The sequence below is a fragment of the Thunnus maccoyii genome, chromosome 12 (assembly GCF_910596095.1).
Source record: "Thunnus maccoyii chromosome 12, fThuMac1.1, whole genome shotgun sequence".
In the NCBI taxonomy this organism is placed as follows: domain Eukaryota; kingdom Metazoa; phylum Chordata; class Actinopteri; order Scombriformes; family Scombridae; genus Thunnus; species Thunnus maccoyii.
The window spans coordinates 27,486,790-27,511,161 of record NC_056544.1 but is presented as its reverse complement, the minus strand read 5'-3'; the positions used below and the strand labels follow the sequence as shown (position 1 = coordinate 27,511,161).

At 38.0% G+C, this 24,372-nt stretch overlaps 1 protein-coding gene across 2 annotated transcripts in view; it reads left to right on the top strand.

Annotated features, from left to right (window-relative positions):
- Positions 1 to 24,372, top strand: part of esyt2a (extended synaptotagmin-like protein 2a) — a 60,955-nt gene that overhangs the window by 14,512 nt on the left and 22,071 nt on the right. For both annotated transcript variants that reach the window (XM_042428740.1, XM_042428739.1), the window contains exons 3-8: positions 2,336 to 2,377; positions 5,917 to 6,051; positions 7,595 to 7,671; positions 8,147 to 8,219; positions 11,338 to 11,427; positions 21,960 to 22,015. In XM_042428740.1, the coding sequence (XP_042284674.1) occupies positions 2,336 to 2,377; positions 5,917 to 6,051; positions 7,595 to 7,671; positions 8,147 to 8,219; positions 11,338 to 11,427; positions 21,960 to 22,015 (473 nt within the window). The remainder of the gene's footprint in view (positions 1 to 2,335; positions 2,378 to 5,916; positions 6,052 to 7,594; positions 7,672 to 8,146; positions 8,220 to 11,337; positions 11,428 to 21,959; positions 22,016 to 24,372) is intronic.

Below are 24,372 nucleotides of genomic sequence, written 5' to 3'. Positions count from 1 at the left end.
ACAGGTCATTGATCCAGTGAAATCTGTCACCACTCGCAGAATCCAGAACAACACCTCATTGTCAGTGATGTAAAAATAGTAAAATGGAATCTTAACTCTTAGAAAAACACTGCATGTATCAGCGTGAGCCTGTTTGTTTATGTTTAGGAAGCACAACAGCGAACGCACGTGGTGTCGTATGTATTCCCTGGACGGCTTCATGTGTCAAACGGGGACACGTGTGCTAAGTTTGTGTGAGACAGAGTGACCTTGAGTGCTCGTTGAGGAAACACAGACAACATGTGGCTGCTGTGTGTCTTGTTGATCTGTTTTCATTATTTAGAAGTGGCTCTTCAGCTTTTTGTATTGTGGGTTGTGTCTTTTAATGATGATAAATCAACATATTTCAAAATACCATGAGTGTGCTCTTCAAACTGAGCTGGTAAATTGTGAATGAAAACATGAATTTAAAGCACTTTTGATTCAATTTAAGTACGTAAATGCACATATCATGTTTGTTTGTTTTCCAGAGATAATGTAAAATGTATTTATTACAATAATATATCAGAGATATGCAGTGGACATATTGATTTTTCCAGTGTAAATGACTTTAGTGAAATGTTTATGGATTGAAAACCCTCGCAGTGACTAAAGCTGCTATTATTAGTCAATTAATTGATTTGTTGATTGACAGAAAACAGCAGCTATTTAGACAATCGATTAAATGTTTTGAGTCATTTTTCAAGAAAAAGTGTCTAAATTCACTGATTCCAGCTCCTCAAATCTGAATATTTTTGTGTTTTTTTTAGTGTCCTGTGACAGTAAACTGAATATTTTTGGGTTGTGGACTGTCGGTCAGGACAAAACCAGACATTTGAGGACGTCATCTTGGACATTTTTCACCAATTTCTGTCATTTTATAGACCAAACTAATAGGCAAATATGTATTATTTACGTAGAATAAAGCCTTCCTGGTCCACCTGACCGTAATCTATACATCATACTTATCTATACATTATGGTTATGTCCTCATTGACTCGTGCTCGTTCAGGGTTCATGTGTGTCTTGGCTGAAGTGTTTCTGCAGGATCCTCCCAGTGTGTCAGTTATGTAACAGGCCCGTCTGAGTCGACTCCCAGACCTCCACAACAGCTTTGATGCTGCTGTGGCATCAGCTGTACTGACATCCTGTCAGACTGCGTCCCGCTGTGGCGTTGAGGACTCGGTCCTCTCGGATAGTCGGCGCTCTGCCTCGGCTCTCAAAGAGATTTGTTGCTCAGTGAGATATATTTACCCTTTGACAGGAAATGATACCTGCACACACACAGGGAAACACACAGTGGTGTTTTTTTTAAAGGATAGATAAAGACTGAGGTCTGTGAGTGACAAAAAAGCTGAAATAAGATGAATCAATTCGTCAATCGATAGAAAATTAATTGGCAGCTATTTTGATTCACTAATATTTGATTAACTGTCATATTTTAAGCAGAAATTCCAACCATTATCTGGTTCTAGCTTCTCTGATGTACTGATTTGCTTCTTTTCTTTGTTTTTATATCATTGTAAATTAAATATTTTAAAGGTTTGGACTATAGTTCAGGCAAACAAGACATGTGAGGGTGAAAAAGGATGATTCCCAATGAATCTGTGGACAAAAAGATGTTTCTTAACATGTTTTGTCTTGTAACTACGGATCTGACATTTTATCTCCTTGCTCTTTACCCCGTTATTAATCTCACAGCAATAAGCCGTTCTACTTCAGCGTTCAGCGTAAATCAAGTCGAATCATCCCACTGCTGTGTGAATTTTGGGGGCAATTTGTATATTTAGAAACAAATACCACAGAGGGAAAGTCTGTCTGGAAAGTCTTTCTGCAGAAGTTGGTCAGTTTTAATGGGAATTTTACTTTAACTGGGACAAGAAAACAGCATTTAATCTCCAAAGTTATTAATAAAGTTAGAAAGTTGTTTACAGAATTAGTTGCAACTGGATGTGATAAAGACGTAGCCTATTTCAGTCTTTGTCTGAGAAATGATGATCCATCTGTGACCTGTCTCGACCCAAAACCAGCAGCAGAGTACACATGTGAGGGGGGGCTACCTCCCCCCTACACTGATGTCAGAGGAGCTGTAGTGGACACCAAGCTTGTAGTCAAGTAGTCGATTGACAGAGAATTAATCAATTAATTACAATGAATCTGCTGCTATTTTAAAGTAAGAATCCAAACATTCTCTTGTTTATTATTGTCAAATATGAGAATTTGCTGCATTTCCTTGTTGTAACATTATAGTAAATGTAATATTTCTGGGTTTTGGACTGTTTTTTTTTAACTCCTGCTTTTCTGTCTCTTATTCCAGGTCCATTATCCAGATGTTGAGCGGGTGGAGTGGCTGAATAAGGTACACTCACATAAACACACTCGTTAACTTCTATCTCCTGGTTCTACATCAGGTGCAGTTAGACTGTTAGCTAGCAGAGGCAGACAGGTAGGTTATATAAATAGGAACTGAATCTGGAGCTCTGCTAGACCCCGATCCAGTGCTACCACCTCCCAGGAGAGAGAGAGAGAGAGAGGAGGGAGAGGAAGAGATGTAGAGAGACAGAGCGAGGGACCAGGACCTGGAAGAGCATCACTTACTGGAAACGCTCAGCTGGACTTCCAGTAAAAGAGTTAATGGATGTAGACGACAAGAGAATCTGATGTGATGTTTGTATCTTCAGTCTTGTCGTATTTGTCTATTATTGTTGTTTACAGATGTGATTTAAAGGGGCGGTAATAAAGATGTATGCATCCTCAAAGCATAGAAACGCCATCATTCATCAGTGAGGGGATCAATACTAGTGATAACAGCAGCCTGACTGGCATTTTAAATTAGCTGAGGATGGAGAGCGGTGAGCGACCACGATGGATTTAAAGCCTTTTAAGGTTTAGTGATGGATGATAAATTCTCAGGGCTGCTTCTGTGATTTCATGTGTTTATTTTAATACTATATGTTTATTTTGATATTATCAATAATCAAATTAAATCCAGGTTTTTCAAAATACCTTTTTACCCACTCTAATCATATATTCATATTATTAGAGCTCATTTACAATACGTTTTTTTTTACTAATTATTTTGTTGTTTTTGGAGACGTCGTCATGACAACAGAACCTCAACCTTTACTATAAAACTAATATAACAACATTTTGAAAGTGTGAGAATGTTTATTTTGATTATCAATTAAGATAAGATTAGATATATTAGACTTTGGTGCAGAATCAGATGAGACAGTTAAGAGTCTGTCAGCTGAGTTTCTCCTGGAGAAGTTTCTCATGTAAAAAAAAGTGTTTTAAGTCATTTTTGCGACTGTTCCTATGATCTCAGACTCAAATGCTAATAGTTGCGCAGGTGTTGAAACTTGATTTTGATCACCCTTAACCCATTTATAGACTTTATCATTAAAATATAACAATAACAAGTAATATAATGCATTGCTCACATTTAAAAAAAAAATGTTTTCAATACACTGACTCCTAATTATTGATTATATACTGTTTTGTCTTCATACAATGTAATTATCACTTATTGTTATTGCACTATTGGTTTCGGCCTTGTTGCCCTACATTTTGGCTGCAATGTCCCAATAAATTTGTATTTATGAAAGTCCAAGGTGGCTTTGCCCAAAAAAATGACTTAATTCCAGGCCTGCAGTAGATTAAATATTTTTTTTCTTTGCTTGAAAAACACACAGATGAGCCTGCAGTCTTCCTCTCAGACTGCCCTCACAACCTCCAACAAGCTAGACATCCTGAAAGACAAAACTCAGGGCAAAATACGTCTGACATTCACTCGCTGCTCCTCATAAAGCTTATTGCTGTGAGTGCATGAAAATAATTAAGACTCAGATGATCTAATCAACATTTGTATCATCTCCTCTCTTCTCTCGTCCGACTTTTAGCATCTGGACAGTAAAAAGACAATATTTAGAGCGACGTTGGTCTTTGAATCAAACTAAAAACTCTTCCTGCTGCCTCTCAGATTTATAGAGCATCAACGAAAACTATTTTGATAATAAAATAATCATTCAATATTTATAATTTTTAAGAAAAAACGCTGACAAATATTGACTATTTCTGGATTTTGAAGATGTCACAATGAATGAAATTATAACGGTTATTTTTCACTATTTTCTAAAAGTTTTATAGACAAAACAATGACGATAATAATTAGTTGCAGATTTTTGAGTCACTTTCTCCATCAGGAAGTTATAAAATACATCTGTTGGAAATGATTTCCTGATACTCAGGGAGCCAGTTTATATCCGTTACATCAGAGCTGATGAAAGCAAAACTGATTCACATGTAGATTAATGTAACGTAATCACCATTACAAAAAAGTGTTAATGCATTATGTGAATGAGCCTGAAAGTCGGGATCAACGAACCTCGGTGATCAGGTGACGATCAGCGATGAGGATTTTCCTGCCTGTTCACTCGTATTCACCCCGTCTCCTCTTTCAGCCTGTAAAGATTCTTCGGAGGTGTTTATGGGTCACTCGGCAGCAGACGATAGACTGAGGAGAGAAATGCTTTGAACTCAAAGCTGCTACAGAGCCAGAATAGCGTCTGCAGCACATTTATCAGATAAAAACAACCCCCAATGCAGTTGCTTGATCATGATTATTAATCAGCTGCACATGTTGTCTTTTAATAATCTTTTGCTGATACTGTGTTTACCTTAATGTGTTAATTAGAGGAAACTAAATCCTTGTGTACACTATACTGTGTCATCTTTTGCATATACAGTGAAAACAGCAACAGTCGGTCGGCTACGTGGTTCATTCATGTGGAAGTTGATTATGATTTAATTTGTGCATTCCTGAGATCTTTCTCCTTCTCATTGTCTCAATAAATGAGACTAATTGAGTTTCTGGAAGCTGTTGGACAGGCTGCAGGATTTTAAGCTCATGGATAAAGAATGAATTTTATTATAATAAAAGTCTCATGAAGAAGATGTTATGGTTCAATTTAAAATCAGTAGTTTGGCCGCTTTTATACGAGGCTGTAATTGTAATTGTACATGTATATTATAATCACTGTGATTGATTTATTGAACAGGACAGTGTGCAGTATTAAGCATAAACGATGCACTGCACCAGAGTTAGCTTGAAGCTAATTTGCATCTGTAGTCCATTACAATCAAAACATACAACAACAAACAGTACAAAGCAAAAACAACAACAAATAAAGCCTGAACTCTGTAGCTGAAGAAATATGTCAAGGAGATATTACCAATTATTAACATAAAACAAACATTTCTGATAAAGGTACTTGTAATCGAGATATGATCAAGAATGATTGTAAAGTTGAAAAATAAACTGTCTGTGGACAAAAAAAAAAGGCAACACAGATTCTAAATGATCTCAAACATATCTTAAGTTTGTCTGATCTTAACATATACAGCAAATATATGTGCTGTTTTATATTATAACCAAATATTTCCACATGAATGTCAACCAATGACACAGCAGATCATTTTGTCTGTTCTCCCACAAATTAAAAAAGGACATAGAAACTGTTTTTTTAGGATGTAGTGTATTCAAGATCAATAGATAGTTGTATATAGCTGAAGGAAACGTCGTCTCTACAGGGTCCAGTTCAAGTCAAACATAGAAGAGCACACAATAAATATATATCTAATAAAACAACAAATACAGAACATGTATAACTGAGCCTCTCCAGTGTCTGCAGGTGTATCTGCTAACAATCTTAACGAGTGTAAAAAGTGATCTGAAACACGTCTGAGCCTGTGTGGGATTTTGATGTGAAATAATTTTCTCATTCTTTCTTTCTCCATTTTCTCTCTCTCTCTTTCTCTCTCTCTCTCTCTCTCTCTCTCTCTCTCTCTCTCTCTCTCTCTCTCTCTCTCTCTCTCTCTCTCTCTCTCCTGCCTCAGACGGTGAAACAAATGTGGCCGTTTATCTGCCAGTTCGTGGACAAGCTGTTCAGAGAGACCATCGAGCCGGCGGTGAAGGGCGCCAACCCGCACCTCAGCTCCTTCTGCTTCACCAAGATCGACATGGGCGACAAGGTGACGAGAAAACAAAAACACCGTAACTACGACGATAATATGAATACGTACTCGTAGGTGCAGCTGTTTGAACACAAAGGCTCAGAAACAAAAGTAACACAAGAAAGGAAGTCGACTAAAAAGAAACAACAGAGCAAATTAGGGAGGTGGAATTCCCAGAATATGTGGATCCCAACTCTTGTAAACCAGTAGGGGAAGGTGGTGGATTCCAGCTAAGGAGTCCTGTTAGGTTTATATTAGGTAGATCTGGGTATCCAACATCAATAGTTTATTGGTATCAACCAAAATGTTTCAAAAACTGTCAATCTTGGTCAGATTTATACTATTTTAGGAAAATTCTTGTGTATCTTGTGTTTTTTAAATGCTCTTATATGAAAAAAGGAAAGAAAAACATGTTCATATTCTTCAAGGTGAGTTATAGATCAAAGTATTGTTTCATTATTGGCACCAAAACAGCATCATATCACCTTTCATGTCAAAACATTTCAAACGATGCACAGCTGTATTTAGGTAAAGGGTGTTGCTTTTAACCCTCCCGTTGTCTTCGGGTCAATTTTGACCCGGCAGGACAACAGGTGTCGTTATGTGCTGTCTTCAAAAAAATTGAAATGGTTTCAAAACAATATCCTGACTAAGACATTATGAATTATTTTAACTATAGTTGAGATCAGAGGAAAATATGTTGATGGATTATGGAGGACTGGTAAATGTAAGTTTAGTCATTTCAGTTTTTTTGATGACAGCACATAATGACACCTGTCGTCCTCCCGGGTCAAAAGGACAACAGGAGGGTTAAAAGCAACACCTTTTACCGAACTACAGCTGTGCATCGTTTGAAATTCTTTGACACAAGAGGTGATAAGATGCTGTTTCGGTACCAATAATGTCCTCCTGGGTCAAAATTGACCCGAGAGGACAACAGGAGGATTAATGTGAATTCCCAGTAAGAGACCGGCCTGTCATGTTATGCACATGTTTATTAGTCAATACTTTAAACGAAAACAGAAAGCAAAAGAAAGAAAACAGCTTTACTTTGTGTACATTTTGTGTAAAGTCTGCACTACAATAACGTAACCTTAAAAACAATAAAAGCAGATGTTGTTCACTATGATGGATCATCTAAGTGAAATAAGCAGGACTGAGAAATATGAAACATTGTAGTAAAATTATCAATTAAATGTTTTGCACTAAATTGGCGAAGACATGCACGAGCACCAGTGTGATCCTTTAATGTTCACAGCTCTACAGTAGCTGCTCGTAGCCTCCGTCGGTGTAGGTGGTGGTTGGATCTTTTATTGGAGCGTTTCTATTTCTGTCTACTTTGTTGCCTTTGAACTTCTATGATTTGCACGCTGTGAATTTTCTATTCTGTCTTCAATTTAGAGCGTTGTTGGTGGGAGAACAAAAGCAGCAGAAATGAAACTGGTTTTTTTAATCGGAGCTGTTAGGACTGAGTTGTCTTCTTCTTTGTGCATCTTAAATCACGTACTGTGTTGCATATCATGCAGCAGCAGATCTGAGACGACTTGTTTTGTTTCTGCAGCCGCTGAGAGTGAACGGGGTGAAAGTTTACACAGAGAACGTGGACAAGAGGCAGGTCATCATGGACCTGCAGATCAGGTACACAATAAACTTCTCACATTCACAAACCGTTGGCTTTAGCTCCGGTGTCATGACAAGCCAGGTAGTAGATTAATCCTACTAAATTGGGAAACTAATAGGTAAAGGTAAAACACCAAATGTGGATTATTCCGCTGCTGCAAATAGTCCCAACAAATGCACTTTTTTCTCCTGTTTGAGTATTTTTGGCTAAAAACTATAGTACCCAGCAGTTTTAGGACATTACTGAGCCTTTTTTAAAAATGAAACTATATCTTTATGAGCTGTTTCTAACAATTTTTTTATCTGCAAAGCGCTACAGACAGGTTGGGGAAGTCTGGGTCTGTTCATGGGATTGTAGAATAACACCAGCCTTATCTTTTTAAGAAATACAAATATTACTATTGTCGTTTCCTCTGTATGAACCCACATATGTATATCTACTTCCCTCTCTGTCATGTTATAATATTAATCTTCTTTTCGCTGTTTGTTTCAGTTTCGTTGGGAATACAGAGATCGATGTGGACATCAAGAAATACTATTGCCGAGCTGGAATCAAGAGTATACAGGTATGAGAGTATAGTGTGGGTTTACAGCACGTTATGTACGATGTTGAATTGTATGTATTGTTGGTTCTCGGTCACATACAGTGAAACATAGCTCTCTAGGAAGTCATAGGTCATGTCTTATGATGCCTGAGATCCCTCTTTTCCTGCTGTGTTACTATTGTAGATGTAACAACAGCGCTAAGGTTGTTGTTACTGTGATCTAGTGCTTTCTGTTAACAATTCTGATAAGACTGATGATTCTTTTAAGTGATTTATCAGACAAAAATGCTAAATATCCTCTGGTTCTAGTGTTTCTGTGTCAATGTTTTGGTTTTGGGGCTGTTGGTTGGACAAAACAAGACATTTGAGGATGTCGGCTTGGGCTCTTGAGACTTCTATGGTCTTTTTTTTACTATTATTTGTAAAATATCAGAAAATAGTAAAAGAAAATGGCTATCACAGGCTTCCAGAGGCCAAGATGACGTCTTTAAATATCTTGTTTTGTCCGATTAACAGTCTAGAACCCAAAGATACTCAATTTATAATTATATAAAACAGATAAAAACAGCAATTCCTCCCATTTAGAAGCTGAAACAAGTGAATTTTTGGATTTTTTTCCTTGTTAAATTGAAAGATTTAATTTATCAAAACAGTTCCCGTCAAATCAGTTAATTGGCTAAATGTTTCAGCAGCAGGAAATGCTAAAATAAAATGAAATAAAACCATTAAAAACACCAAATCAGTGTATTTAATCTGCTCAGTGAGTCCAGATTAATTACTTAAGTGAAACCAATGAACCACATGACACATTGACAGTCCCCACCCACCTGCCGCACCTCTAATGGGTCAGAAAAACAAGCGCATCTTTATATTTTTTTGGATAAAGAAGATTAAAACACTCAAGACAGATGTGTGCGCCCAAAACAGATGTGCGCCTTTATCGTCGGGAGCCCTCATTACTTCGGCCATGACCACCCGTATTAACCCGTGACCTCTCCAGAGACAGTTTTACATAATATGTTGACACAGGACTGATAAAGGAGACGTTATCCACTCGGCTGCTCGCAGAGGATCAGCCCATATTTGCTGTTCAGAGATCAGACAGGGGGAGAGAAAGTGTGAGCGGAGAGAGAGAGAGAAAGAGAGAGAAAAGTCGGAAAAGATTTACAGAGAGAGAGAGAGGGGAAAACGGCTGCGTGTTACGAGGCAGAGTTAATATTTGCCTTTGTGTTTGGCTTAAATTTTTATAGCTGCGGCCCCCGCTGCTGCTGTGTGTGTCAGCTTTTCATAGGCTGTCGAAGAAATAAGTAGTTCAAACACCGAAGAACTTAGAGCTTATCGTGAGTGATGAGTCATACTCTCTGACGGTTTATTAAAGGTGTATCAACTCAGCTCTTTCTCAACTTAGTCTCATTTTTTATTTAAACAGAGCTTCTTCCTTCCATCTATCGGTCAAACTGACATTAGGCTATGTGTGGCACATGATTTATAAAGCATCCTCTCGGGCAGTAACGAGCTACAGGAGGGCAGCTGCTGGCATAAACAAAAGGCTATCTTCAATCTTTCCACTACACCCATTTTGATGAGCAAAATGTTGGTATTTGATTGCTCGGAGAGAGAGAGCTACGACCAAATTTGGTGCTGCAGACGGGCAGTCTACATAACTGAGGTTTGAGTCACTGCAGCCAGCCAGTGTTCTTAATAATGAAGAGCTCTGAGGGGAAACATTTACTCACAAAAAACTTTTCCTCGTCTGCGTTTTAGTTTAACATATAAAAGACTTAAAACCTCCCCCTCTGCCAGTTTTTTTTTTTTTTTTTTTCTGCCTCTTCTGTAAGCATCAGCGCTTTTGCAGACATAATTGATTCCAAGTCTTGAATTAAAGTCACTGGTTTTCTGTTTTTCTCTCCTCATAACTCTCTTTAGAAGAAAAAAAAAAAAAAAAAAGGTTTCAGACGGTAACATTTTCACAGTGAAGACGTCCAAATGTCAAGTGAAGAGAAAAGTCTGGCCTTGTGTGTTTTTTTTTTTTAAATTGCATTATAAAATGAGGAAGTTACAAAACAGAGCATTTAAATGAAATATTAGGCGTTGTTAAAAGAAACGCCAGAAAGAAAAAAGAAAATTGGCGGCTGTAGAGGCTGGGATCAGACTACAGGATATCAGCCTGTTAATGGTGTAAAGGGTGAGTGCAGGTTAGGACAGTCTGACACGCTGTGTTTTATTGTTTTAAGGCTGAAACGAGCTTCTCTGGGCTGCAGATAAGCGAACATGCACATGAGTCATTTGGAGACATTTTCATGTTTCTTTTATATTTCTACGGGTTTTAAGTATATCTGTCTTTTTCTTTTTAGCTTCAAAATTGTTTGTGGTGCTCAACCTGTAGATATGTAAGGATCTTTTATAAAACACCGATGAGCAACACATTTCAGTGCTTGATATTAAGCAAGTGCGTGTGACTTACTGTACAGTATCTATAACGCCCTTATTTGCGTATATCACTGGAGACGTTTTCATGTGTCACCAGCAAACCTTAATTTCAGCCGTAGAAGAAGACAACCCATTCTGTGTGTAGGACATCTAATTATAGGGCTGAGTGTTTAATTGCCAAGTATTGAAAACTGGCAAGAAATGTTGGTCGGATTCAAAATTTTATTTGATCAAATAGTTCCTGATTTAAATTAAAATGTTGCCGCTTTTAGACTGTTTTATTCAGGCAAAGTTTTTATAATACTGCTTGTGGTTAGACAGCATTAAAGGTTTGAGAACGTTGGTGTCTTTTGCCAAATTAGATCAACAGTTTAATTGTCATGCAGATCAAGAAAGACAACAAGCTGTGATTGTTTTTGGGTTTCACATGTAGAGTGACATTTCTCTCACCTAATCTGACACAGTGTCCATCTCTGCTTGTTGCATCAAACACTTCACATTATGTTGAAAAAGTGAACAAAAGTTGAATTTTGTTGAATAAATGTTTGAAATTTGCAGCCAGCGATGTAACCTGTAAACCATCAGGTCGAAGCTACACTGCCGATCATCACTGCTGAAAGTTAACACGGCAAACAACAAAAACATTCCAGTAAACACATACAATAGACACTAAAAGCTTCATAATGTGTGTTTTTTCTCTTCTGTCCAGCTTCATGGAGTGATGAGAGTGGTGATGGAGCCTCTGCTGGGAGACATGCCTCTAATCGGAGCCCTGTCTGTGTTTTTCCTCAAGAAACCGGTGAGTACTTTTGACCTTTGACCTCTGACCTCATGCTCAGACTTTGACTTTACGAGGAAGTCCTCTAAAATCCTGGTAAGCCTGTTTACCAGGAGAACATTGCACTTATAATCCACAACAGTGTTGTTGAAACTACAGAAACTCTGCAGACTTCCACCAATAAATCACCAATTTTCACCAATAAATTCTCAGATTGTTGAACTAAAAATCTATGAAAAGATAATAAACCTGATCAACAGTACATCCGTGTTTGTTGTGACTGTCCTAGCTCTGGAGATAACAGGGATTGGGTGTCTTACTGACTGACTTCTACACTTCTGCAGAAGATTTATAAACACTGAGATACAATCTCGTCCCAAAATATACTGCGTAATATGCAAAGAGGGCAAGTAGTTTCAAGTTTTCTGCAAAAACACACATGCGTTTGGTCTAATAGCTTGTGGAAATGTAGTGTACTCCTACCCATCACTGACCTCTGTGGATTTGAAGGATGATGGCTCTGCTTATACAGTACTACAGTACACCCTAAACACTACTGAACTCGTCCTCTTTTATCAGTGGATTCCTTCTCCTTGACTGCTATCTTCCTTCCTGTTCCTCAGCACATTTATTTCTTCCAGATTTCAGCTTTGATACTGGCACCCACAGGAAAAGTATCAACATCAGAAGATGTGAAATTGTCCCTTCTCCTTCAATCTGGTTCCAGTCTGTAATTGAAAGACAGAGGAATCATTCATAACAACATCAACACACTGGGGAGAAAACTCAAAACTCATGATTCTGGGCAGCTTGTTTTTAAAAAACTATCATCAACTGTGGAGCAAAGTGTGGAGATCCCAGGCAGGTCTGCTGAGATGAATCAATAGATAGATGATCAAATAAAAGCTATAAAATGAGTGATTAGATTAGTGATCCTTTACCACCAAGCTTTTAGAAATGGTTTTAACTCGCTGGTCTGTCAGGTATTTTTTTGATTTATATCTTCTGAATCTGGATGGACTTCACTGATAAACTGCTTCTTAGGAAGTTTTGTGAGGTGAATTGTTGTTGTTTTCTGGTATTTCCAGTGAATAAAACTTCCTGAGAAATAAAAGTAGTGAAACATGTTTACAGAAAGCAGTCCTGCTCATTTATACAAGACCTAACACAACCAGAGATGTTAAAGATTAAGCAACGGATCACAAAACTCACGGTTCGGATCGTATCATGGATTTGAGTCATGGATCGGATCATTTTACGGATCAGCACAAAAAAAAGGGGGGGGACTTATGCCCATGGTCTTAAATGAAAACAACATTCAAGATGTCCAATGTTTAAATAAAATCTTAAAATATATAAAATCTTCAAAGCTCAATTGTTAAATTAAATTACAGTACAAGGCCTGATACCTTTCTCTTTTAAAGATGGTAGTGAATGAAACAAAAGCCTGTGTCCACATCATCAAAACTTGATAACTTACAAACATGAACACACGTCTCGTCCTGCAGTTTAGCTTGTTGAACGAGCTACCAAACAAACATTCACCGCTAACGGCCGCCGCAGCACATTAAACAGCGCGTAAACGTAGCTGCAGATGTTGCAACGGACCCGTTAAATGCTGGTTTGGTCATTGTGCTTCAAAATCCCTGTTAGCGACGCGCTGTCTGTCTATGACTTGTACTTACAGCAGTTTGTTTACGTTGTCTTTAATGAGACATTAAATTTTGCAATTAATCTGCGGTTCACATGCGTGCCAAACCGTTCCGTACGCATCATGGATCAACTATGATCTGTTGCACCACTATTCTCTACCTGGTTGACAAAGTTCCATGGTCTCATGGTGTATATCATCATGTCAGCCCTCTACGGGAGGTATGATGAATCCTCTGACTCAATTTTACCAAAAACACATTTAAAAACTGAAAAAACGTCCATCACAGTTTCCTAGACTCTAAGTTGATGTCATCAAATGTCTTACTTTGTCCGACCAACAGTCCAAAAACTCAAAGATATTCAATTTACTACCTGAATCCATCAAATATTTGTCATTTGTGCTTTAAAAAAATACTTTTAATGATCAATTAATCATCAAAATAGTTGCAGATACATTTCCTGTTAATCAACTAGTAGTTGCAGTTTTACACTCCACCCTGACAGCAGTAGGAAGTAGTCTTTACTGCCGTGTGGTTACCCGCCACTAAGTCATCAACCACAGCTTATAGTCACTCGTGTTCGGTTGGCTGGTTAATGGCGATACTTCACCATCCTGTCTCTGCGTGTGGTCAACCGTCATCTTGTGGCTGGTTGCCTAGTTACAGGCTGGCAACTCACCAGGAAGTCAACTATTGGTGTCAGCCAGTATCGGTGTTTTGACTCCTGCTGGTTTGTGTCAGCTGACATTTGCATGTGAAGTTTGACTCACTAGTGGCGTTCAGCATAATGTTTTAGGTAATAAATTACCACCCAAACAATCTATTTATACAGAATGTTTGATAAAAATGAAATGGTGCTCTTAGTCCAGTTGGAACTGGTGTTGCCTTCATCTTCAAATATTTTCCTTTCCTTTCATTTTAGCCTCCTGGCGTTTGAATGTGTCATCAAATTCCAGCTGGTGCTGTGTGCAGGCCGGTTTTACATGTTTCTAATTGAAACTTAGTTGAACTTCAATTCAATTCATTCATGTGGTGAATTTTCTGAAAGTTACATTTGTAAAAACTAGTACTGCAACCAAGGATCATTAATTATTTGTCTATAAGATGTCCGAATAGTGAAAAATGCCGGTTAAAAATTCGATGAGCTCATGATGACGTCTCCAGATGTCTATTTTTTTGTCCGATCAACAGTCCAAAATCCAAAGATATTCAGTTGACGATCATGTACGACGCAGAAAAGCATCAAATCCTCATATTTGAGAAGCTGTAAATGTTTGGCATTTTTCTCTTGGTCTGTTGATCCTTTCTGGCATTCGTTGATGTCACTAGACTCTCATTCCAGTCATTGTCTTGTTTTATCTGGTATGTTTTTGCCTTTCTGGCTGCCAGCAATAACATGAGGTTTGGACAAAGAAGAGAGCTTTCACTCTTAATGAAAAATGTGCTCTGTTTAGTAGAAGGATAAGTGAAGAGAGTAATGCTTGGATTTCATCAGCATCTGATAAAGATCATCTAATTTTTGTATGACATCTTGGCAAACTCTTGTCTTTTTTTCCCCCAAAAATCTAAAAAAAGCTGGTAGCCTGACCTTGAGTCAGGATTATTTTGTTACACAGCTTCTAGAAATGTTGTGACATCGCTGTATGACAAAGGACTCGCAGCATTTAGTTGATTAATCAATGAGTCGATCAGCAGAAGATTATTCTGCAACTATTTTCTATTATCAAATAATTAAATAATAGTAATTTTTTAAGCGAAAATGACAAAAAATTTGCTGGTTTCAGCTCCTTTTAATGTGAAGATTTGATGTTTTTCTTTGTTGTGCATGAATGAACTGAATATGCTTGAGTTCTATTCTGACAAAACAAGACATTTGAAACAAGACGTTGCCTTGTGCTGCAGGAAATAAAGTATTATCTGACATGTTATACACAAAACTATTCAGCGATCAATCGGGAAAATAATCTGCAAGTAAATCGATAATGAAAAATAATGTTACTTACCCTGATGCTTCTCCAAAAGAAACTTCATAGTGCCACAGCGAACACTTGAAAGATGAACTGAAACGCTCCAAAACACCGGTATTAAAAGATCTTTTTAAACGGAAATTAGTTGATGTTGTTTTTCCGTCGGTCACAGAAACTCAGCAACAGCCTCAGATTGAATAGAAAGCAAGTGGCAACTACCTCGCTACGTTAATCTTTATATACAGTCTGTGATAGAAAGGAGAAAACCAAAAAACATAAACACTATCTGCAAATATCTAAAGGTAACAATCTGCCAACCGCTGGATCAGTTTTTAATGCAATGAAAACTATAATCAAAGAGCTTTTGGAGAACCTCAGTCGCTCTTCTTCACATAGTTTATCTGTACTTTTAATGTCAAAACTAAAAGTATTATAAAGTCTTCTTGTTTTGTATTTATTTGTCAGTGTTTTTTAAGATGAGTTGTTCTGCTGAAAAACCTTTCACCGCTATTATTCTCTTCCTGTTTCGAGCTAGCAGAACAGTACTGTGGTTGACCGTGAGCTAGCATCTAGAGCAGCTAACGAGACCACAGAAAGACACACACACGCCCCGTTTCACTGTGCTCAAACACACACACACACACACACACACACACACACACACACACAGAAACACGCCAGTGGTCACATAACTGGAAAGTCTCATGTGTGGAATAAAGGGGAATTCCACTAATCTCATAAAGATGTTTGTTTTACTCAGTTTGTGTATACTGTTGTTGTCCTAAGTCTAAGAAAATAACTTAAGTGACATCACTTAAGTTTTTAATGGAAAGCCCGTGGTCTAACAAAAAGACATTACTGAATCTCATTATGGGAAATGTAGGATCAGGGGTTTTTTTGGAGTATAATGGACTAAAAACCAGGATACTTTTGCCTTTGCTGCCCATTCCTTTTTTTTTTTTTTATTTATCTCTTGCGAGCCATCCAGCTTTAAGGAGTACTCTTATCAACACAGTCAGCAAACAACACATTCAACAAGTTTTCTGAAGCCCAATGTGTTTCCTGTAGATCTGACCGAAAAGGAAATTTGACTGATGTGTGAACATTCACATCATTTTTGTGAAGTCATCAGCTCTCAGACGAACCTGAACTCCAACACTGCCATGTTTTCCTGCTGACCTCATCTCATTAAATGAACAATAGTTCTACTAGTTTTGTGCAAAATGGACAAGTTAAAGCTCTTTTTTTTTTTTGGGAGGGGAGGGAGAGAGGGGGAGGCAGACAGTAGGAATAAACGCTCAAGATTTGGGAATGATTTGAAAACCGTAACTTCCAGGTTCTGTTCCAGAAGTAGGAAAAGCTCTTTCTAAATCCCTTTTGACATCTGTAACGACTCTAATAACAAAAAAATGCAGCCTTGGATCAGAGCCTCTCTCAACAGTATGACATGTGGCTTGATTTATATGTTTAGATAAGGACAACAGTTTTTTTTGACCATCTAATATAGTTGCTATCTAATATTTATGTTTTTAGTAGCATTTAACAAACACCGTTTCCCATAAACCCCTTGACATTTGTGGGCTAAATGTCACAGCTCGACAGAAGAGGCGAGTCCCAGAGGCGAGACATGTCTGTAATAACAGCGGGAGAGAGAGAGGAGCAGACGACGACAGAGCAACAACTTAAGAAAAAAGTGTTTTATGGATGTGGACAAAACCAAGTTACAGTGATTTAAGTACCTGAGGTTGCCGCACTTGTAGTTTTTTTCTGCGCTCACAAATTAATCGGTTTAACTTTGTTAAAATCCTCCTGATAGCAGCTGCTGTCATGGAGGCTGCGCTGTCTTAGAATATGGAAATTAAACTCCAGGAACTAATTTATTCAGAAAGTCAGAAGAAGAAAAAAAAAAGTACTGAATAAGAGATTGCATTGACGAGACAAGAAGAAAATTACAGTTAAAGTAAGCAAATCTAAAGCAGCAACAAAGAAAAAACAGGACTTCCAACTCTACTGCTGCTAATATATATGTGGTCAAAACAGAGTCTCCTTTATCATTTGCACATACAAATGAACTAAGACAACCGTGTTCTCCTCCACTTTCTCTCTCACACACACACAAACATACTTGTTTTGGTGAACACATACGCGGACGTCGGCCACCGCTCGCAATATCTTGACTGCAGATGGAAAAAAAAATGGGAAGGAAATATTGTATGTGGGGATAAATCACAGGGAGCAGACTTACCGCATTGCCAAAAGACAAAAGGTCATGCTTTGTCTTTTAAAAAAAAAAACTCTCTTGACATTTAGTGCATATTTGATTTTTCCTAAGTTTTTTTTTTTATCAGAAATCTACTTTCTTTGAAACAAGCAGCAGCACTTCTTCACTAAATAGAGATTTGGCTTCTAAACACATCATTACAGACATGAGTGACAGTGAAAGAACAACAATAAAAAACACAAATGATTTGTTGTTTTTGCTGGTTGTAAAAAGGGGCCGAGACAGACAGCTGATTATATACAGCGGAGACGCTGAATAGAGAGAATGTAGATGCTGTAAAAGTATAAATACTGCCTGAGGCTTTACTCTCTGCACGGTAAAGAATACATGTTTACAATGTAGATATAGGTGGAAAACTGGCTTTTTTTACAGATGATTTGATTTAACTTCTTTTAGTATCTGTGAGCAATGTAAGAACATTTTTTTTAAATTGTGACTGAAACTCTTTTCTCTTTTCTCTCTCTGTGAGGTTTCCTAGTACGAAATGTTCCAAGTCTGATTCAACAAACTCTCTGAACTGCCTGAACTTTGTGGGCGAGTTTCATTCACAAAAAAAAAAAGTTTCCCAAAGAGTAAAAAACAACACTGCGCAGCTTCAAGTCCCTGCTTTCAGAACAGACAGCAGGAGATCCAAAAACAATTTAAAAAAAAACATGTGAATCCAGCTGATATGTTATTAGAGCAGCTCTGCACTGTGACAGAAATAAAGACGTCCGTGATGGGAGGCGGTGGGTGGAGGGATGTGACGGAGAGATATTAGAGGAGAGATATATATTATAGCCCGCAGGTGATGTTACGCTGTCAGCTGCAACACAAGATGATCCTCGACAGGGAGACCGGCGGAGAGAGACGGAGGCAGCTGTCGGAGTGAGACAACAACGACTGAGATGTAGAAGCCAGAATATGCCAATAAAAATCGTAAAATCTAAAAAAAGACCTGCAGTAAATTGGCAGCCATGATGATGATAATATGGTAAACAGAAGTGCATTAAGTTTGCTTTAGTATTAAATTTTTCAGTATCATATTTAAACTGCAAATTAACTCAAGATTATAATAGTAAAACCAATCAGAGAGACAAAACTCCAAGTACGAGAACATTAACGAACGCCACAAATGTTCTTAAATCACTCGTACATGCATTTAAAGAACGGATCTGTTGGTGCGAGTGTTTCTTTCACGAGGCCCGCTGATTTTTGATCATCTTACGGTTCATTCCTGCATATATTCAGAGATATTTCAACCGTTTCATGCATCAGTTTTTCATTCGTTTTAGCTCTAATAACAGCTTCCGGCGGTTGACATTTTAAGCCTCTTTTCTAACCTTTTTTTTTTTTTTTTTTTTTAAGCTTTGCGGGTCACCCTTAATCTCAAAGATGCTCACACACACACACACACACACACACACACACACACACACACACACACAGTTTCTCTCTGGCTGTAATATATATTACCCTCACACATTAAGTCCACATACTATATGTTAACCTTAACAACTGGCTCCCTGCTCACACTGCTTTTATGGTCAGTGTGTTATTTTGAGCCTGACATGAGTCTGGTGTCTAGTGAACTGGACGGTACACTGTGTGTGTGTGTGTGTGTGTGTGTGTGTGTGTGTGTGTGATGATGAGTGAACACATCTGCTGCAGAGACACTGCGGGCTGAGAGTGATTCATAGTTTAAACTAGATACAATACCTCTGATTGATTTGTTTCCTCTCTGGAAATCAAATCGTCCTTGTTATCAGGACAAAGAGCCTCCCTGTCTCAGCCCACCTCTCTCTATCAGGCCTGATAGCTGCTTCTGGCTCGTCCCAACTCGGCTCCATCCAGATTTTTCTGTCTTGTTACTGACAAAACATGTTAGCGAGCGTTAAACCTTAACTCCAGGATTCAGAGTTACTACTTCTGGTAGTTCAGCTGCTGTTTGTACTGCTGCTAACTCTGCTGCCACTGATGCTAATGCTAATGCTAATACAACTGCTGTTACCTCTGCTTAAACCAGCAGCTACTACAAAGGTGGAAATTCACGTACAAAGTAATCAAATTGATACTTAAACAACTTCAATTAGTCATTTTGACAGAAGTTATGTAATTGCTACTAAAGGCTACTAACTAACAATTATTTTCTTGATAAATCAGTGAGTCATTTTGTTCATAAAATGTCAAAAACTAATGAAAAATACCTGTCAAATGTCTCACTTTGTCCGATCAGTGCTAATCTACTAAAGACCGATCAGCTGTGTGACCACTGAGTCTAGGTAGTTAACAAGTAGTCTTCCTTTTAATTTGACAAGTTTTACATGATTAATTTCTAATTGACATCGTGGGTGTATGTGATGAGCTGTTGTGTGAAGCTGTGTATTTTGTGTACTGTGTGTTTTTTTTTGCTTTGTACTGTTTGTTTATTGTGCTGTTATATGTTTAAAACTGCACACTTCCCCAATAAATAAATACAATCAATCCAAACTCCAAACTGTTAACTGTCATGACACAGAAAAGCTTCACATTCTCACATTCAAGAAGCTACAACCTGCAAATTTTCAGCATTTTTGCTTTAAACAAAGATTAAAATGATTACGAAACCTTTCAGATAGGCTATGTGTTGTTTCTTCTGACTTGACCTTGCATGCACTTCCTGGTTTGACAGCAACAGTAACCATCGTTTAATATCAGGGTGTGTCAGCAGTGTGATTCAACGGGTTAAACCTTGTTAATTACTGCGGTGACTTTTTAAAGATTCCTGTCTGACAAACTCGGTGACATTTAATACATGTCTTCCACAAGTTAACCCAGTTTGAACTTAATGTATATAAGCTTCATAACCAGGTTAGAAAACCAGGTTATTCTAGATACAAGAATCCTGGTGAACATGTCTGAGAGCCGTGCGGAGGAAACATGTCGCCGCCTGCACTGTTTGGTTCCATCATTTGTGCTCAAACTCAGATTTGCACATAATTATAGGTGACTCGTACTGACGTCAAAAAGAGAACAACACCTCCTGTAAGGATTATTATTATTACGTCCTTTTCATGCTGCTCGTTCTGTTCTTTCAGTCACACGCTGTGAAAGCTCATTGTTGATAGCTTAACCTAAATAATGGAAACGGTGAAAGCGTTGAAAAGGTGGATTCAGTTGGTTTGTTTTAAAGGCTCCGTCTCATTTCAGTCAGATTAGAGTTATAAGATTGTTGTAATCTGGCCGCAATCTTTCTGAAAAGCTTGTTGGATTTGTTTTCCTTTTTTTTTTAGCCTTTTTAGACTGTTGGAATGAGCACAAATACACACATTAATGCTGTTTTACTGTATTTATATAGTAAAAAAAATCATAAAACTCAAGACACAACAGTAACAACAACAAAAACAAACACTTTAAACATGAAAAAAGGAAGAAACAAAGGAGGGATTTTTTTAGATTTTCTGAAAAAATGATTTCAAACGGAGGAAAACAAACTCATAATGTGTCTGAATGGATTATAAAAACAATCCCACGTAGTCTAATCCTGGAGTAATTTACAGTCCTACGAGCTCTAACGAGTGACTCAGGTGGTTTTTCTTTCCCGAGCTTTACTGGAAAATGAGCCGTTTCTGATAAATTGTTTCCTTTTCATTAAAAGGTAATGAACATGAGCTCTGTTTTCTGTCTCATGCACATTGTTTTTCATTAACTGCGGATTTCTTCTTCTGCTGTTTCACTTTTTGTGTCTCATTTGAACTTAAATCCTGATTTTATTGTCATATCTAACAGCTGTTTATTTGTTAATGTTAACGTCATTTCCAGACAGCCGAATGCAGTGAACCCATCATATACTTCTTGTCTGTATGAAGACTAACCCAATCATCTGCTCTGTCGTATTGATTATCAGGGAAATCGAATTAGAGTTCGGCTCCTCGGCTCCCCTTCTGCTGACTCACGGAGACGTCAGGGAGCAGCTGATGAGGAGAGCTTGTTGTTGTTGTTGTCGGGGAAAACCTCGCACAACAGTTTAGTCTCACAGAGATTGTTGTAGAGTTTGAACGTTTCTATACTAAAAGCTTTATTTTATATTATAGTATAATAGAAGTTATTGCTCCTCAGATCATGTTTGGGGTCGGATGGTTCAGGCTTATGAAGGCTGAAGTGATATTTTCAGATTTATTAATAGATTTGGCTGTTTAAATACCAAATAATCACACACACACGAATAGAAATCTTTCATAAATATCATAAAACCATAAGCTGCATCCAGGGAGGAATTTCCATCATTTAATTGGTAGTAAAAGTGTCATCAAGTATGCAAACTTTAGAGGTTCTTTCTGACAAAAGTGACCGAAAAACCTGGACATCCCCAAAACACACTGATGGACTCAGTCTGTCATTGTTTTATTTACAGTAGAGCTGCATCATGATGTCTTGTATGATGTTAGTGTACCTTGTAAACTCTGCTATGCAGAAACTAATAGAGATCTAACTAAACAAACAAACACTTGAAACACACAAGAATTCAGTATATTTTTGGATAATTTCTGTTTATCTCTCACATGTCTTCACTAGAAACCACTTACCTTTCATAAATAATGCTGCTGCAGGAAACAACAACTTAAAAATGTGTATTTCATCTTTTTTTGTGTCATTCTTCATTCAAATCTAAATGTTTGTATCTCTGTCTTTCAGTCGCTGGACATCAACTGGACAGGACTCACAAACATGCTGGACATTCCCGGTGTCAAGTAAGTGTCTGCGTTTTAATACGACCGTGTTAAAGCGGCTCATAATTGTTTTTATAGTGTGTTACGTGTCGGCTGGTGTGTGTGTGAGAATTATCAATGACTCTGCAGCTCCCCCCTCAGCTTTACGAGCTTTATAATAAGTTTCAGCTCGTTGTTTATCTGTCCAGCTGCAACTTTACTGTTCTGGTTCACTGTCAGAGCTCTCATGGTGTTGTTTTCGGCCGCAGCGGGCAGCTGTTTTCAGAGAAAAAGCTGTAAAAAAAACCTACTGATCACTACCTGCTCAGCACCAAACGGTGAACAGACACAGTTAGCTGGAGGCTAGCTGGTGAACATAGTGGAGCGTTTAGCAGCTAAAAGAGCCAGATATTTCCCTCGGGAGTTGGTAGAGAGCAAAAACAGAGATAGAAGAGAGTGAATATTGGACTCACATTCACCAGGTGGACAGAAAGACGACTCCAGATGAATGATAATGTTGCTCCATAACTGCAGGATGTGGAAATAATCAACTGTTTGCTAACGAGTTCAACATATGAGCTTAAGAACTGATGATACGTCAGTGTTGTTACAAAATAAATCAAATATAGCAGGTTTAAAGTCTCACGACTGTGTGTGTTTGTGTTTCTATCTGAAAATGAGTCATTTGCATGTGTGTCTGTCATCTGTTGGTCTAACTGGTTTTAATTAGAATGAATTTGTTTTCTATGATGTTAAAATCCGCACGGCTGCATCCTGAACACACACACACACACACACACACACACACACACACACACACACAGATTCCTTTGATAATGATGACCAGGTGGCTTCACACAGCTCCTCAGGAAACAAGCTGGCTATTAGAGAGAGCAGCTGTATGTGTGTGTGTGTGTGTGTGTGTGTGTGTGTGTGTGTCAGCGTCGGTGTGTGTTTGCCATCGAGACATGATGTCATAACTGTGTCTATTTTGTCTCTATGTGGACGTGCTCTCACACACCAGGCACCGTTTGGGTCACAGATGACTAAAATACAGAGTTATACATAGTGTTGTAAAGGCCCAAGGGAGGCTGCTGCCTCTTTATATTTGACCTTTGACCCCGCCGTGGCGTCTGAGGTCACTGCTCCATTCATTATGATCTAGATGGTGTGAGTATATAATGAAAAACGAGCAGCGGATTGAGATTTTGGACACTTATCAGTGACCGTTTTACCGCTCAAGTGTACTATCGTATAACTTTAATTCACTCACTCAACTAGCAGAGGCGAAGCAATGCATTGTGGGACTATTTTAACCTCAGGGGTGGCCCTGAATGAAAATATTTTCATGGTTTATAGCTTCATCTGATCGGACTCTAACTGAAACCTACTTTCCAATGCAAACACTCAGGCACATTATGAGGTCATGGAGCTGGCTGTAGAGCTCATTCAAATGACACACGGAGACGCTGCATGATGCAGACTGCATGTCTGACTCACTTACTATATATATTTATCCATATCAAGCTATTTTGCACATATTTCTTACCTGTCAGGTTGATCTATTTATCTTTTGTATGTGCTGTACTTACTGTAAAAGCTCATAGCAGCAATGACATCATCATTTCTAGCCAGACAACTTGAAGTTTTGTTTTTGTTTTCTTTGCTTTATTCCATGTTTCCTATTACGGTGCTGCTATATGTATGTGTGTATCTATAGTAATAGTAGTCATAGGAAATACGTCATATACAATCATCTTCTTTCACTTCTCTTAAACCACAAGTTTCCATCCTAAAATACCTCTGCTGAAGCAAAACTGCCATAAACTCTCTTTACGAGTGTTTGCTTCCTTTTTTCTTTGTTCTCTTTCCATTTTAAGAAGTTTCGTTTGTCCTAATGGGCACTAAATAATACTGCAACTAAAAAAAAACCTCTCCTCCAACCATAAGATCATTTTCTCTGTAGACCACCTGTGTACAGTAACAGAGATGTCTGTAAGACTGTGGGCAGGAAATGTGGAGCGTTTTATATGATCGGCTGTTATCTAACTGTCTCACAGGAAACAGAATGGTTATTGAGGTGTGTGTTAGGTGATCACAGTGTCCAGTCCTCACAGTAAATCCATATTTTAGCCTTTTCCTGTTTATTCTAACTGCCCAGTTCTTCTTCTGTCTGTTTTAAACAAAGCTGAAATGTCATTTTTTAACATTTTAGCAACCAACATTTTGCTGGTTGCAGCTTCTCAAATGTGAGGATTTCAATCTTTTCACTGATTTTAGACTATTGATCAGACGAAACAAGACATTTAAAGACATCACTATGGACTCTAAGACATTATAATAGGCCTTTTTTTACTATTTTCTGACATTTTATTCACAAAATGAGTCATCGATTAGTC